Below are 17,974 nucleotides of genomic sequence, written 5' to 3' on the forward strand. Positions count from 1 at the left end.
TTGGGCGCCAAAAATCTGTCACAGAGTTGACCAGATCAATCTATGTCCGTGACAGGGGCGGCAGGCCTCTGCCCTCCCCCCCACCCCAGTCCTACAAAAATGGGAAGGAAGGAAGGGAGGAAAAGAGCAGCGGCAACAATCTATGGAGGAAAACTTATTTTACTATAATATTGGAATACAAGATAACACAATATATACAATTTAATTGAAATTGAGATTAATAAATCAGACAAGATAAGAGAGAGAGTTCCCGGGACCGAGTCAAACCTGAAAAGCTTGGAACAGCTAGGAAAGCACCTCCAGCACCCACTGCCAGGCAGCAAGAGAGCGCCCCCCCCCCCCACCCGGAAGGGCCAGATCCCGTGACTGCTGTAATGTACAGGGATAGGTAGCTGGAACTGGGGCAGTGACACTTTAATGCCCCGTACACTACATGATGTTTTGATGTGGAATACTGAAACCCAAAAACAAAAAAACAAAAACATAGAACCATGACAACTTTCTAATTCACCACTTTCCTGTTGGTTTTTTTGTTTGTTTGTTTTGGATTTTTGGGGGGGTTGCTTGCTCTGGGGCTTTAAGGAAGATTAAGGGAGATGATGCTTTCTTTTTTTTTTTTTCCTGCAACAGCACGAAGAAGAGGTGATTAAATCCATACATAGCACTAATTGAGGATATACCCTGCTACTGAGTGGATGAATCAACACACAACTCAAAGTTGGTGACAGGTCAATAACATTTTATCACTCCTTCCTTACCATTAACTGGTTACATAAAATCTTGGCCATAGCTAGAAATACTCTATCTTACCATACTGGTTTCAGCTAAGATAGTGTTAAGAAAACACCAAAGTCTGGTTGTCTCCCAGTGATACATGCACAACTAGGCACAGCTAGGCCACTTGGTGGAAGAGCTGCTGCCATGATGGTCCAGCAGCAGGAAATGGACAGAGCCAGAATTAGGCCAGCAGTTACTCCATAGCACACATGGAAGGCCATACAGCTGTGGGCAGTCGGCTAGGGGCAGGCCACCGCTCCGAGGGTTGCAGGACATCAGTGAGCACGTGGAGATATATTGCATTCTTAGTGGGCCCTTGTTCAGTGTAGAGAAGTTAAGACATTCTTTTTCTCCACTTCCCATAGAACATGAAGAGCTCATGCCACAGATAACAGACATCTCGAACTGTATACAAAGGTTAAATTACCACAAGATAATGCCCTAAGTAAAATATTTCATAAGCATCTACTCTCTCAGTTGTTTCATTATTTCTCCTTTTAGCAGAAAGTAATTTCAAATGCTGCAATTCAGGAGCTCCAGAATTTCCCAGCAAGCAAAACAGAAATCCAGTCTAACAACAACAGGGCCTTCCTCTACAGGAGGTAAAGCCTGACCAAACCTTCTGGCCTCCACAATCTTCTGAAGGTGGTGGTCATTCACACAGTGCAAGTACAGGCTTGATAAAGACTGACAGGTGAATTGACACAAAGGTATTTAACAAAAGCACACACAACCTCTCATCAATTTTTCATTCACTTTATTACTGTGATACTTCAAAAACTGTAGAGATTTGAGGATATAAAGCCTACCAAAAAAAACCCCACCAAATTATAGAAATAGCTGTTTTTACATAAAATATGAAATAAATTGGTAACAACTAGAAGGAATGCTGGCAAATATATTAAAGATGTAAAAATGCTACTGACAAATAGGCAGGTGGAATTTAGCTTGATGAACTGAAGCAGTACAGGCACAAAATCCTGTTTCTGTATAAATACAACATAAGAAGGGGAGATCTCTGGGTTTTGTTAGAGGCTCAGTGGTTTGCCACAGGCTGCAATTCCTTTGACTCTGTCAGGAACTTGCATTTATCAGCTAATGTCTTGTAGTACCATGAAAAATCTGTTTAAGTTTAATATTTACTGTTAAGCTACATTTACTTGTAACCAAGTGAGCTGCTTGCTCTTGCAAAGGAAAAAAGTTGAACACAAACTGCAGCACACCAAATGAGGTCATAAAACAGCTGAGAAAAGTTCATTAAAAACACAGAAACACATCAAATGTTAGATCAAGGTGTATTTTAATGAACAGATCCATCTCTTCCTGATTTTTGTCCCACCACATTTTAATTTAGCTTTTTAGACTACACAACTCAGGCTAACAACCACCTCTATGATCGCACACAAGCCATCAGTATAAGTATTGTCTCACTATAAGTCAAAATGCATGATTACATTTGTGCACTCAAACTCTCCATTGTTGTGGTCACAGACTGGTATAACGAATTTCTCTGCAATGCAAAGTTTCATAACAAATTTCACAGTACATGGATTCATTCCCACGGAAACCACCAGGGCCACAGGCACCGCAGAATAGCCTTCTTGTAGAAAGACTTCTGTAACACAGCCTCAGGATTTCAATCCTGCAAGCAGTAGGGCATTAGATGCTATTAGCACACTGTTAGGAGGCAGTGATAGGGCTGTAATAAAATAAACGTCCAAAATCCTGCTAGTTACAAGTGGGACAGACCATAGCAGCAGTACTACCAAGTGTATTATTTCTCCTATTTCCAACCTTTTGAAAGCTGAAAAACTTCGTATTTTAGACAGTTTTTCTAAACTGCCAACACAATTTATAGTTATTTTTAACGATTTCAATACATAACCTTCATTTCAAGAGTGAAAGCTGATGAACTGCGCCCTTTAGAGCACACCAGAAGTAGGTAAAGTTTCAACATCTTCCAACTGATACTCCAGAGCCTTACACAAATATACATATCAACTGTATTTTGACATATTTTGTGTATAAGTAAATCATCATCACTGAAATATTCAGAGTCCTTATTTAGCTAGCAGCGTATTTGCAAGCAGGTTTACTCTTTAGCATCAACTTCCAATACTTTCCTATTGATTTAAAAAATGACAGACAAAAGCAGCAGTGGACAATCTTATTAAAACAGGCTATCCTTCAATCAGATTGTACCAAACTGTAAACCTTTCTAAGCTAAAGAAAAACTGCAAGATAGTCACTCCTATTTGGACTTCAAAAAACAGCTTGACTGGAAGAGGGCACGCTATGTTTTTCACGACAGTTCATCTTTTGTAAAGACCATAACCTGCACAACATAATGGCAGTGCACATACTATTAGTGCTTCTCTTAAAAAAAAAAAATAATAATAAATCACCATTTTCAAGTGTGCTCAGCAGATGCTTCTAAGTAGCCAGTAAAATCTTTACTGGCCCTGACTTCCATGGCAGAATGAGCTGGGCTTGTTCAGCCTGGAAAAAAGAAGGCTGCGGGGTGACTTCATTGCAGCCTTTCAGTACCTGAAGGGAGCCTACAAACAGGGGGGGAGTCAACTCTTTAAGCGTAGATAACAAGGAGAAATGGCTTTAAGTTGAAGGAGGGAAGATTCAGGTTGGATATCAGGGGGAAGTTCTTTACAGAGAGAGTAGTGAGTGCTGGAATAGGCTGCCCAGAGAGGCTGTAGATGCCCCGTCCCTGGAGTTGCTCAAGCCAAGTTGGATGGGGCCCTGGGCAGCCTGGTCCAGTATTAAATGTGGAGGTTGGTGGCCCTGCAGGTGGCAGAGGCATGGAGACTCAAGTTCCTTGAGGTCCCTTCCAATCCAGGCCATTCTGTATAATTCTTTCAGTTTATTAACATTTGCACAATGAATTTTCCATGCTCAAGCACTTATCCAAGCATCTGCCTGAAAGGGTATGTGCTAAAGGGCTGAGATGGAGAAAGACCATCCTAGTAAACGGCTATGTAATTCTGAGAACAAAGAATGACTTATTTTCAAGTTTCCATGCTTTAAAATCCAAAAATCATAGAAAAAAAAAAACACCAAGAAAGTGAGGTATTCTTGATTATCTTCAGCTTCTCCATCAATCAGAGATACTTGCTTTTTGTACCACCACAAGGACATATGAAAACCACTTCCAAGTGAGCTCCATTTCTAATAATAGCTATTGTAACAGTAAGATTAAAAATAATCATTCTAATTTTATCACCAAGAAAACCAAAGGAAAAAACAGTACAGCTTTCAGACTGTTCCCAAATATTTATTCTGTGTCCTCTTGCAATTTGACAAACTTGAAAACAGTTCATTTTCAGCACCAGCAATATGGTAATGATAAAATAACCGAGCCTTAAGTGTTCTATGTTAATGAAGGAGGCTGCTTAGCGTCCTCAGACCAGCATAAACAACAGACAAAAAGCAACTTACATTCTACAACAAAGATCCTTAACATCAAGAGGACACACACTTGCTCAATATGAATAGCTGTGGCTATTACTATAGCATAGATAGAATCACAGAATGGCCTGGGTTGAAAAAGACCTCAAAGATCATCTAGTTTCAACCCACTTGCTGTGGGCAGGGTCACCAACCAGCAGACCAGGCTGCCCAGAGCCACATCCAGCCTGGCCTTGAATGCCTCCAGGGATGGGGCATCCACAGCCTCCTTGGGCAACCTGTTCCAGTGCCTCACCACCCTCTGTGTGAAAAACTTCCTCCTAATATCTAACCTAAACCTCCTTTGTCTTAGTTTAAAACCATTCCCCCTTGTCCTGTCACTATCAACTCATGTAAACAGCCATTCCCCCTCCTGTTTATATGCTCCCTTCAAGTACTGGAAGGCCACAATGAGGTCTCCCCGGAGCCTTCTCTTCTCCATGCTAAACAAGCCCAGTTCCCTCAACCTTTCCTCATAGGAGAGGTGCTCCAGCCCTCAGATCATCTTAGAACAGGGACTCCACAGAATAGGAAGAACTTACAACAAATGGATGGCAAAGCAGGATGCAACATTTAAGCAAAACAAATGCAGGGACTGGCAATCCTTATATGTTCAACACAACATCCCAGCTTTCTTTTTCCAATAAAAGACCAAAATTGTTGTTTTGTTTTTTAGTAACAGAGGCAGCCTCTCATCACATACACACAGCAAAATTCAGATGCATCTTCAAACTCCAAAACAAACAATATGAACAAATAAGCTTCACTTTATTAACCTAAAAATTAAATTAACCCATAGAAATGATTGAAAAGCTTATCTGAAATAAGCATCCACACACAAGAAATTCAGGAATACTCTCGCACTTACTCCTAAGCAATCTTGTATATGCATGCTAAAAAGATATTATCCAAGTCAAATGCTTCTAATTCTTTGTTTTGAATTTCAGATTATTGAATAATCCTACAAAATAGCAACAAGAATTACTTACTAGATTTACTATACAAGCGTGACATTTTCCAATTACATATGAAAGCATTTTACATTCTATTGATACTAAGCAACACGCAGTTCACAGTCTAACTGCTAAGCACTGTTATCAAAGCAGATGACATCTCTGCAATCTTAACAGTCTGAAGATTTGGGGTAAAAAAAAACAAAAAACAAAAAAAACAAAAAAAAACAAACCACGAAACACCATGCTCTAAACTGTACCATCAAGAATGCATTTTGAGCAAACGCATAGACAAGGAAAAACAATAAGCAAAGAAATCATACCCAAAAAAGCATCTGTGGCAATGAAAGATTAATAGAAAAGATGACAGCAACAATAAGTCAAAAATATATTGACTTTTTCCAAAGACTAGAAAAAAGATAAGGTGACCTCTTCTAAGACCTCCCATAAGGTTGAAAGATAAGGTCCTATGACACAGAAGAGCATAAAACCTCTGTCTGCTGTCGTGCTGCCAATGGCCTGCTATATTTTGTGCACTTCTCTGAACTACACGAAAACTACAAGGTTTGTTGCTGTTGTTGTTTTTTAAGCATACAATAAAGTGAAAACAGAGGAATATATTTAATAACATTTTCAGTGTGCAAGAGGACAATGTTTTATCTCAGCAACAAACCCAGCAACAGTAATCTCTCCAGTCTTAGGTATCTCAGACAAAATCAACACCTAAAATAAGACAGAGGTGATGCCTACCACTTCTTTTGTTTCAGATGTAACAACTTGATCATGAAGATGTAGGAAATTTGGAAGATATTTGGTGGAAACGCTCCTTAAAACAGCAAAATAAGTAGCAAAAGAGTAGAACACATTGTTTCCAATTGTGAAGTATGCCTAAGTACAAGGCAAGAGACAAATCTGATATACATATAAAAGGAAAACAAAATAACAAGGACTTGAAGTGTTAATGACAGTAACGCAGAGAGCAACATATTACTTCTCCATGCACACAGGAAAGAAAAGGTTGCTTTGAAATACTATTTTCCCCTTCAACTCCTGAAGCCTAACACTGTCCAACACATTTAAACCACCTCCACATTTAGATTAACTCCTTTTGTCAGCACACTGGTTTTACAGTATGAAGTGATACCAGATGTTTTAGCTTTAAATTCCTCACCAGAGTATACTTACCATGACATTTAGTAGATGCTGAGTGCACAAGTGCACTCTTACAAATCATTTAAAGTTTGTGCTCTGTTAACATGTATACCTGTTATCCATTCAGATGAAACACTGAAATTTTAATCCTCAAACCACCACAATGTAGTTACTGTGTCCTTTTTAGATTAAGAACTCTCAGAGGGAATAGTATTTAGATTTAAGAATGAAATCAATAGCAAGAACAAGAGTTTAGGAAAAAAAAAAAATAACAAAAACCTTCCTTGCTAGACGAAACTACTCACAGACAAAGGACTGAAGGAACACTAGGTTAGGAAAACAACTAAATCAGTAAATAAATAAAACAGCAAACCGATCTTTTGTTTGCTTTAAATAGGAATGTGACAATGTAAAAAGAAGGACAAAGAACACAGATAATATTTTTGGCACATTCCATTCAACTCTTTACCACTTTGATTTATAAAACCGTGACTCTGGTAACAGACAAAGCTAACTGTTGTGGTTTCACACCAGTAGGCAGCCAAGTACCACACAGACACTCTCATTTCCCCTCCCCCTGCCTCAGCAGGACAGGGAGAAAATACAATGAAAAACTCATGGGCTGAGAAAGCAACAAGGAGATCACACACCAGTTACTGTCACAGGCCAAACAGACTCACCATAAATATGATCAGTAAGATTTATTGCCAGTAACTAACAGATTAAAGCAAAACTAAAAGTCAACTAAAACCACCTTCTCTCTCCCATCCATCCTCTTCTACCTCTTCTCCCTCGATACTTCCGGGGAACAGAAAATAAGGGCTGTAGTCTCTGCCACTCTTTCGTGGTCACTCTTTACCTCTGCTCCATGTGGAGTTCCTCCCACAGAATGTCATCCTCCTGGACTTGATCCTGTGTGAGCTTCCCACAGGCTACAGTCCCTCAAGTGCTTCTCCGATGTGGATCTGTGCTGTGGGGATCATCCTTCATAATCACACTGCTTCAGTGTGGGTCCCCAGGGGGAGCAGCTGCCCCATACCTCCTGTTCCCTGCAGCCCACGGCTTCTGCTCAACTCCCAGAGCATCTCCTGCCCTCTTTCTGCACTGACCTTGGTGGCTGCAGGGCTGTTTGTTTCTCTCATCTTTATCATTTCTTTCTCTCAGCTGCTGTTGCTCAGCAATTTCCGGCCCTTTCTTAAACCTGCTCTCCCAAAGGCTCTCCCAGCATCTCTCACGGCTCAGCTCTGCACAGCAGACAATCCCTTTTGGAGATAGCTAAAACTGGCTCTGGCCTGATATGGGGCAGCTTCTGGACACAGAGGCCACTTCTGGAGCCTCTCTGCTACCAGAACCTCATCACACACACCGACAATGCCAACAAGTCAGTCACAGCAAGCCACTCTCCATAGAGTGCTATTAGCACTACTGAAGTATTACCAATGAACTTACCTACATGGTGCAGGAAGGGGAGAGAAAAAGGGCTCTCACCAGCCAAAGCAATGAGAAGTCTCCAAATTTCACTGGCACTTCACTTAGCCCAAAGATTTACTGCAATGAGGCTCTTTACTTTTCAACTGGAGTCCACACTTTCACTTCTGAATACAAGCACGGATTATATGGCAGAAGATTCCCTCTGTTATATTCATGCAACTCATTGTACTTCAAGATAAGTAACATATACATACACACATATATATCTCACAAATAATATGGAATACTTGCATCTTTTCTACCATTCTGGGAGCCATGAAGACATCCAGATAGTATTCAGATCATACGCTAACTCTCAATCACAACTTAATTTGATCTAAACTTTCAGGGAAACAGGTCAAGTCAAATAGATGACAATTCAATTCAAAATGCCACTCAGGCTCTTTTGGAGGACACACACAAGAAAATAGAGCCTATAGGACACACACACTATTCTAAAAGCCCATTCAGTGCAATGTCAAGAAGCTGTACAGAGAACAGCAGGCAGAGCACAGAGCCTGGGCATTTTTACAAAGTTTACAATAGGTGTAAGGAGAAGTGAAGAAAGCACAAGAACTGGAAAAGCGTAATCTTCACAACATAAGAAAATGTCAGTGATTTTTAAGCCAATTCAATCCAGGCTTTGCTTATTACCAACTTTCAACGAAGCATGCTCAAACACTATGGAAATGTACCGCTTTCCTTCTGAGCATGTTGGAAGTTCTCATTAAAAAGAGCTTAAAAAAGCGTTTACAAAATGAGTCTCAGAAACTGATTTTCTGTAAGTGTTATCTTGTGTTCTCATTTACTGCAATCAGATTAATTGCCATAAAGAGCCTCTTACCCAAGAAGCTAACTAGGCCTTCCCTATCTACAGTCAGAATACAATCCTACTCACCATATGATTTCAGGGCAAAAATGGCTGTCAATAAATAAACAAGAAACAGGCAAATACTATGACTGTGAGTGAAGTAACTACAGAAAAATAGCTCAATAATTTGAGATCTTGTCTTGAGAAAGGCTAACAAGTTTTAAAGTAGATTAGAAAATAAAACAAACAAAAATGCTTTTTACACTACAGATGAGAGTACAAACCATTAGGCACAATACGTCATCTCCAAATCAATGATAATGTAGTGAAGCTTAAAATAGCAGCTTTGGACTAAACTGTCAAATCTCACACAAGAAACATCAACATTATAGTCGCAGTACAGAAATATATTAAGAAGTTGGTTAAAAGTTACTTGTTGGACAATCTGTTTATGTATATGTATGTGTATATATATATATAATAAATAGACAAGGCTATCTTAAGGTTGAATTCTACACATATTTTTAAAAGCATGCCTAACTACATATTTAGATAACTAAGTAGCTGGAACAAGTATTACCTGGCATTGGAACATCATCTTGAGTAATAACTGTTAATACTCAAGTGCCTCTGTCCTTCGTGTTGCTGTTTGATAGCCTGCAGGCATGCCTTACCTGCTGCTATCCAGAAAGGCTTCTCTTGAATCAATAAGCCTACGTGTACAGAATATTCATACACAGTATTTTATTAGAAAAAAAAAAAAAAAAAAGAAATATGTTCTTTACTGAAGTAAAAAAAACAACCAACATATTAATGCACTGTCCTGTTACTATTGCATAGCCGTATAACTGGAGCCATAACCACATATGAGAAAGCTTTACTGTCTAGTCAATGCTATTCTCCAAAAGCATTTCTTAACGTAGTTCTGGAATGCATATGATACATTTAGCAGGTTATAATTAAATTTACGAAGTCATATTGGTGTTTAAGGACTTAGATGGACAAGAAATTTTTCTTCAGCAAAAGAAAACGATCTTCACTGTTATTCACTTTACTGTTACTGCTAGGACATCCTCATGCAAAGAATGAAACAGCTTCCCAACAACACACTTCCTGCTAACTACTTGAAAAGTAAACGTGATTAACAAAAACAAACAAACACACAAAATCACCATAGTTGATACTAGCATTCAGTACACTTCCCTTGCTAGAAGATCCCTTCTGCCCAACCCACAGCTGTTAGTTTCCCGGGAGAAAGTTTCCACATACCCTCTATCTACATACTAGTGGACACGCACAACACACAAGTCCACCACATGGAGTATCTACATTTTTGACTATTTGTTTCATTGCTACATTTCATCAGATTTCATGCTTATCTAGCAAACAGTGTTATTCACCCTGCCTGACTTTATGTCTCTGAGTGGTACACTGGATCATCTCTGCTTTTACAGATTTGCATCTTGCCTGACATTCCTACTGAAATTGTGAGACAGGCAGAAATATGCAGAAGATGCTCTTGGTGCAACCTCAGTAGAACAAGAGTAGGAGTGTCACCAAAAAGAGCATTCTAAAAGTCTCCCAAGTTAAATGGAAATTCAGAATTTCTTAGAGCTGTAACACTTCCTGGAAAACTTAGAACAATCTTCAACTTGCTTTCTTTCCTCATAGGGTGCCTGAGAGTTTTGTTTTTATAAGCTTACCCAAGGAGCTCAAGTTTGCAAGATAAGGCTATGAAGCAATGGGAAACAACAGAGAAATGAAGAAGTCACCCAGCACCTTACAGCCACCCACCTGACTCTTGCAGTAAAGCAGCATTATACTGAGCCTAAACAATAACCTACAACTACTCCACTGAAAATAAAGGTTACAGTGCAAATGCTGAAGAGTTGCTACAAACTTGAAACTAGGTTACATCGCGAGCTTCTATTGTAATGATCCATCCAACACAAGACTTTCTAAACAAGTTCCCTTCATCTTAGCTCACTGCTACTCTCCTGCTGCTCCCTTTGCCCCATTTATTCATTTTGCTGAGTGAGATAAAGTGCAAAGGCAATACAGAGCAAACAGCCAGCATTCCTAGTGCACGTGCAAAAGAGGCCAAATAAAAATGGCAAAAACAGAACTGTTGTTGTGAAAAAGACTGTTGCTTTAAAAGATAATGGCTAACTGCTAGTAAATGAGCTTTCCAGAATTGCAGAACTCATTCTCTTTTATGACAGTATGCAAGAACTTAAAGTACCTTTACCATTAATCTGAGAAGCACAAAATTAAAGAACGTCAACTTCTCTTATTTCAAATATTCACAAAAGGACTAGAAAACAGCAGCACTCCAAGGAAAACAGCAATATCCCACAAGTGTACTTATATCTTGAACCATGAACAACTTACCATTATGACCATACCATGAAACAACACCAAAAACTAAAAAGCAGAACTACACCATGAAGATAACTTTTTGCAAATGAGTACAGGGCATAACGAATGAAAAAGAGAAAGAGAAAGAGAATCATTTGTTAGTGTTAAGGAAGCAAACGTGAAGATACAGAAAAAAAAATAAAAATAAAAATCACAATCACTTAGTTTGGAAGAGACCTTCGAGATAATCAAGTTCAACCACCACTTAACACTACCAAGTCCACCACTATACCAAGTCAGTAAGCACCACATCCACACAGCTTTAAAATTCCTCCAAGGATTGTGACTCCACCACTTCCCTGTGCAGCCTGTGCCTAACCACCCTCTTCATGAAGAAATTCTTCTGGACTCGATGAAACTTGCTTTCCATACAGCCATTGGCATAAACCAGCAGCACAGCACTACCAATTACGCTCCCAGAAAATATTGATGTAGTTTTTGGAAACATCTGAAAAAAGTTTACATGCATATGCAATTTAAATTAGCATGTCAAACTTGAGAAGTTCTGCATAAACAATGTTTATAGTCAACTTTACAAATTCAGAACTTCCTGGCTATTGACACTCAGATCTGCAAGGACAAGAGTGGTGTAAAAGTTCTGGCGTACTTATAGACTTATATTCTGCATTTTGACACTGCTAATGGGAATCCAATGGCAACCAAGTCATCTCCCTTGCTTTCTGGACAGAAAGACAGAAGTACTCACTGATTAACACAAAGTCACCTGACCGCACAGATACGTATTCATAAAAGAAGGCCAGATCTACTCCATTAGCCTAAAAATTTCTTTCCATACAAAAGAATAAGTGCTATCAACATTCTAAAATTCATCAGCCTACAGCTTGAAATTTACTGCTCCTCACTGAAGGGAAGGAATACAAGATCAGTGAACCAAATCTGATTAATTCCTGCAGTTGAATTCCAAGAATTCAGAGCTCTGAGCAAACAATTTAAATATATAAATAAAAACAAGCTGCTGTACATTTATTTCAAACAGCATGTAATAATTACTAACCCCTTGGAGTCAAAGGAGTGACATCTGAAGTCTTTGCTAAGGGTGAAAGTGAGAAACTAGCAAACTTATAAACATGAAAGAAAGGCTTCACAAGGCTTTGCACAGCCGTGTTTGCACTACACCCAAACATCGTGAGAATTACTTCAGTGTTCACATTTTAATATGGTGCTCTTATCTGGACAGCACTATTTATATAAAAAGTTCAGAGGACTCCAGGAAACCTACTGAGCTACCCACTGCAATACTTGGTGCATCCGTTGCTACCACTCCAATCAACAAGGAAGAAAGGAGTCAATCTGTTACACGTGAGCAACACCAAAGAATGCCTTTGTTCTTTCCTTCCATGCTCCCCTCCCTATCTCTCAAACACATGCACCTCCAAGTCCACACCTTTCCCTTTTTCCTCCTCATACAATGCTTAGGGAAAGAATGTTTCATTGCTTTTCAATTTACTGTCAAGCAAAGAAAAAAATAGTTATATATAAGAGGCAAGACATGTTTCCAATCTTCAAGTGATGCCCCCGCTGTTAAATGTAGTTACAATCAACTGTGAATGCAGCTGGTATATCCAGCCCTGCAGCCCTTAACAGTCACCAAGCAGGTCGTAATCCAGCATTCCAAGAGCTAATAACAAACCTAGGTAGCTTTTAGGTTTGAATTCTGCTAAAAGTCACATTCTCAAATTGCAGAATATGATAATGAGGTGACATTAGTTCTGGATTTCTAAAACGACTACAAAACAGTTTGCAGTAACCACATCAATCAGATAAATAAGTTCCAGTGATGCAAGGCAATGAGCCAGAGGTATTATTTGCTTAGTTCCCTATCAAGGGAAATCTTACCATTGTCACACGCATCAAGTTTTACCATCTACACTTTCAAAGTGATTTCACTCCGAAAAAAATAAACTCCTACAGACTCCATGAAAGCAGACAGCCGAGCAGGGAAGACTCTACTGGAAGAACAAGTTTACCTTCCAAAAATGCCTTTAAAATGCAGTCTGCAGCAGCTAGAAAAGACTGCAGATTCCCAAATGGAGAAACAAATTTAAGAAACTATTCACTGGGACAGGTTGCCCAAGGAGGCTGTGGATGCCCCATCCCTGGAGGCATTCAAGGCCAGGCTGGATGTGGCTCTGGGCAGCCTGGTCTGGTGTTTGGTGACCCTGCACATAGCAGGGGGGTTGAAATCAGATGATCTTTGAGGTTCTTTTCAACCCAAGCCATTTTATGATAAGGAGGTGAGTGCTCTAGCTTGGTCCAAACACCTACTATAACTCAAGCAGCAAAAACAGTCTTTTTTTTTTTCTTTTGTCTCAATCTTACATTATAATGGTGCCTACTGCAAATGGACATTTATGATAAATATGTACAGCTACCATTTCTAAAAATTCCAGATAATACTGAAGATGCTTCATAAATCCTTTTGTAGCCATTATCATGACAAATTTGAGCAGGTTAGTGATAATTTCTCTCAAGAAAAAAAAAAAAAAAAAAAAGAGGAAACAAGAAAAAGCTGCTTGCCTACAGCCATATAAAAAGAGAAAACAAGATAAGTGTTCTATGCAAGTAAAATAAGAATGGAATAGAATACTTAAGATATCATTATCTTGCAATACAGAAGCTGTTAGTCAAATATAAGCACCACTTGGCAAGCGAGATCTTGACTTTACAAGAAAAAAACTGCTAGAAAATCACAGAATTGTAGGGGTTGGAAAGGACCTCCGGAGATCGTAGAGTCCAGCCCCCCTGCAAAGCAGGCTCCCTACAGCAGGTCACACAGGTAGGTGTCCAGGAGGGTGCTGAACATCTCCAGAGGAGACTCCACCACCTCCCTGGGCAGCCTGTTCCAGTGCTCCGTCACCTCACTGTAAAGAAGTTCCTTCGCATATTGGAGCAGAGCTTCCTATGCTGCAGTTTATGGCCATTTCCGCTTGTCCTGCCCCCACAGACCACTGAAAAGAGGTTGGCAATGTCTCCTCGACTCCCACACTGAAGACACTTAATAAACATTAGTAAGATCACCCCTGAGCCTTCTTTTCTCAAGGTTGAACAGATCCTGTTCATTCAGCCTTTCCTCATAGGAGAGATGCTCCAGGCCCTTCACCATCTTTGTGGCCCTCCTCTGGACTCTTTCCAAGAGATCCCTGTCTTTTTTGCACAAGGGAGCCCAGAATTGGATACAGTATTCCAGGTGAGGCCTGACCTGGAGGGATCATCAGAAAAACTTCATTAGAAAAAAAATATTAGTACTTTACTGTTCCTCTGAAATAACAGACTTCCTAGAAGCCTTTTCACTTTCTCACACGTACAGAATACTGACAGATTATTCCATACTGCATAAGCAAAACCAAAGCAGCCTATACAGTGAGCCTGTCTGAAAGAATTACTTATGCCACTGCCAAGAGATAAGGCACCAGTAGAGAGAAACAGATCACTGACTTCCTTAGCTCAGACTAATTCATCCCCAGTTTTGGCACGTAATTATTCTGATCACCATTAATGCAAGACTGAAAAATCCCCATTACTTTGTGAGAATATAAATGAGACACTGAGACTAGAAACATCCAAGTAGAATTTGAGTGTAACAGTCCTAAGACTGGCAATGGGAGGCACTTTGGTTACAAAGAAAATGAAGTTATGCTAAAACTTCACAGACATCATGGACATTTGAGAATCACAATTTGCAACCTGAGAAAGCTCCTTAAATCCACTGAGATGCCTTCTAAAGGGAACAGCAAAAGCTGTCCATAATTTTCAGTAAGCCAGCTTCAGCTCTAATCTCCATAAAAGAGATACTACCACACACAAAGACAAGCAAAAACAAGGAAGTAAAAAGCATCCAAAGCCATTGGACAGACAAGAAGCAGACCACCAGGGTCACTCACAGCTGATGTGAGTGATCAGAATTTCACAGAGCAGATTACACATCTGTTCTCTTTTCTTCATTATGACAGAAACAAATCCAATCTAGAAGTATCCTACCCTCAAATATGTTTATATTGTTCCCTCAAACTTGTAAAAAACATACACACCACTGTCCTGGTCTCTAGAAGACTCTGACCTGCTTGCAACAACAGCAGTCTGCTGTCAGTTGCTATATTTTTAACACTATGCTTTGTGACTGGTCAGTATTGACTATTCCTTGACAAAGCCCCATGCACCAAAGCCCCAGGCAGCTGAACACAGTAGTGCAGAAATGGTCACACACAGAAATTCAAGTACTCTCTTTTCAATCACACAACTCTGTATAAACAAATAAATCACTCTCTGTAGTCTTAAATATTTACTAAGCTGCATGACTCTGGGATGAGTGGGGACTATCCCTTACAGACACCAGCACGCTTTTCTGTACTTACCCACAAATCATAATCTTTCTCATTCCTAGTATGTGGTTCTCCTTCATGCTTCAGCTGCACACTGTTTCAATGACACCCAGACGACAAAGAAGCAATAAATAGTGCTTCTACTCCTAAGAAGTAGAAGTAATCACCTCTTCTTCCCACTGTGTCATCCTGAGTACTACCAAGCGTATGATACATCAACAGACACAGGAGGTACCAGCAGCAAAACCAAAAACCAACTTTTGCAAACACTCTCCCGCTCAAAGCCTGCATGGTCACCACCATTAGGACAGCTTCACTTTTTTATTACTATTATTTTTTTTAATAAAACACAGTAGGCAGGGCAAGCTTATCAAAGAAGTTAAGAGACAAGAGACAGATCAAGAAAACTCCACCATGTGCTCCCCAGTGGCACCCGTTTGGCGTCACGTAGCACTAGGTACGAAGGGTGGAAACAGGGAATGCGAGCACCAGAGCCTGCCCCGGTTCGCGTAGGGCAGCTCGCAGCCCCCAAGGGATGAGTGCAGGCCGCGGCAACTCGAGGAGGAATCGAGACAGAACGGAGCCCCCGCAGCGCTGCACAGACCGGGCCGGGCCGGGCCGGCTCCACTGGAGCTCCACGCGGCTCCAGCCTTCACCCCACCCGCCCGCCGCCAGCTGCCCCCCGGGCACCGCCACTCACCAGTCCATCGATCTGCACTTGTTTGACGGCCGAGTCTCCCGTGGCGGCAGCCTTGCCTTTGCCCTTTGAGGCGCCAAAGCCACCGCCGGCCGCTCCGGAGCTCTCCTTGCGAGACGCCATCTTTCCCTCGCACCAACCGGAAAGAGAAAAGCGAAACACCGGAAGTGAGCTTCAAAGCCGAGGCGGTACGCCGGAAAAGGGCTCCGGGCGGAAACTCCAGGTGAGGGAGAGGAAGAAGCGCGCATGCGCGGGGCTGCTGCAGTGCGAGGGGGGTGTAGCTTCACCGCCGTGTCGCACTGCTCGTCCGGCTGTGGCTCAGCGGCTGGCAGTGGGGTGGGAGTTTGCGGTCAGCCGTAAACTTACGTCTGGGCACTTAACAGGAAGATTTGAGGAAAGTCTTGCTCGATGGGGGGGATTTATGTCTAATAAACTCGCTTATTGCCGAGGGGGAAGATTCCTTCTACTGGAAATCTGGGAGAAAATGCATGTGAAAGCCTAGGACTTTACTTCAAAAAAAAAAGAAAAAGCAGACTATGCAGTTAACGTGAGTGCCCGTCTTGAGCATAAAGAACAGCTCGGCGTGCTGAGCTGGGATACAAAATCCTGACCCTAGACAGAAGTAAAACCCTGAAGGAGCAGCAACTCGTTTTGTGCTTGAGAGTTTCAGTGATTTACTAAAAGTCAATTGCTGCTTTTCATTTGATGCTTTTTTTTAAAGTACGCCAAACCCTGCCCTCGTGTTCTGAAAAATGAAATTGGCTGTGAAAAGTAGATGGACCAAACATCAAAACCTCTCCAGATCTTGTGCCAAATGCGTGATCTCGTAGGAATTCACTGTGAAGTTTTTCAATCATGTGGTTGATGGTAATTTCTAAGTGGGGCAGGGAAACTTATTTTGCAATGCCAATGCCAAGGTGTATCTGCATTTTCCAGCAGACACATGCCCAGCGTTCGTTCCAATAAAATGACCTTAGCATCACACAGAATGATCCTTACCAGCTGCTTGCATGAGGGCTGGAACAGATTCAAGCAAAGAATCGCTTACAACATAACACCCACCAGGGAAATCATATCCTAAATGCCATTGATATCACTGACTGGATCTGCGTGGACTGAGATGAGAAATCTAGGTGCCCAACTTAGCCTTGAACTCCTCACAGTAGATGTATAAAGTTGGGTGAGATAAGGCCCACTTTAGATTTCCCAGAGGAAAAGCTGTTAAATGGAGATTGAGAGTCCCATTTAAAATTTACATCATTAGTGAGGTCAGATGTGCTCCAAAGAAACTGAAGTGTGCGTGTGCACACTGGATTAAGGGCACTGCTCCGAAAAACTGGTCAGAGGCTGATGCAACAGCAACCCCAAATTACATAGTAGTATCCTGTGACCAATGAGTTCAACCATCGTTTAGGTGTTGCAGATTTGAGTCCTACCTTTCACAGGCTCCCATGACTGCTGACTCCCACTAGCATTGTCTTTTGAAGTTTTTCTAGAGAACAAAATTAATTAATTGCTTGAATATAAATGCTTCACAGTACTGTTATATACACTTGCATAACCAGATTTAATTTACACATATGATCAAATAGATTTTGATTACAGAAAATTAAGATTAGAAAGCAGTATTATGGTAATACTGTGGTTTTCAGGGCCAGCCTACAGACTCCTAGAAATCTATGGGCTATTTCAAAGGTATTGGCAAAGCATATTTAAAAATAAAAAACACGCCTTCTGTCAGTAGACACACTGTGCTTTACCACTGGCAAATTCATAGAGACCTGAAAACTGAGAAGGAATGAAAACTACTTGAATAACACAAATGTGATTCATTATTCCTGCCTATATTGAACAAAAATTCCATTTAATTTAAAAAAAAAAAAAATCCGCTGCACGG

General features: G+C 40.7%; 1 protein-coding gene across 1 annotated transcript in view; it reads right to left on the reverse strand.

Moving 5' to 3' along the window:
- Nucleotides 1-16,238, reverse strand: part of EIF3H (eukaryotic translation initiation factor 3 subunit H) — an 81,037-nt gene extending 64,799 nt beyond the window's left edge. Inside the window, exon 1 of the mRNA XM_052703648.1 lies at nt 16,081-16,238. Coding sequence (XP_052559608.1) covers nt 16,081-16,200 — 120 coding nt within the window. The 5' untranslated portion in view covers nt 16,201-16,238. The remainder of the gene's footprint in view (nt 1-16,080) is intronic.
- Nucleotides 16,239-17,974: the final 1,736 nt, after the last annotated feature.

This window comes from Tympanuchus pallidicinctus, unplaced genomic scaffold, assembly GCF_026119805.1.
Source record: "Tympanuchus pallidicinctus isolate F22 unplaced genomic scaffold, pur_lepc_1.0 scaffold5, whole genome shotgun sequence".
NCBI lineage: Eukaryota > Metazoa > Chordata > Aves > Galliformes > Phasianidae > Tympanuchus > Tympanuchus pallidicinctus.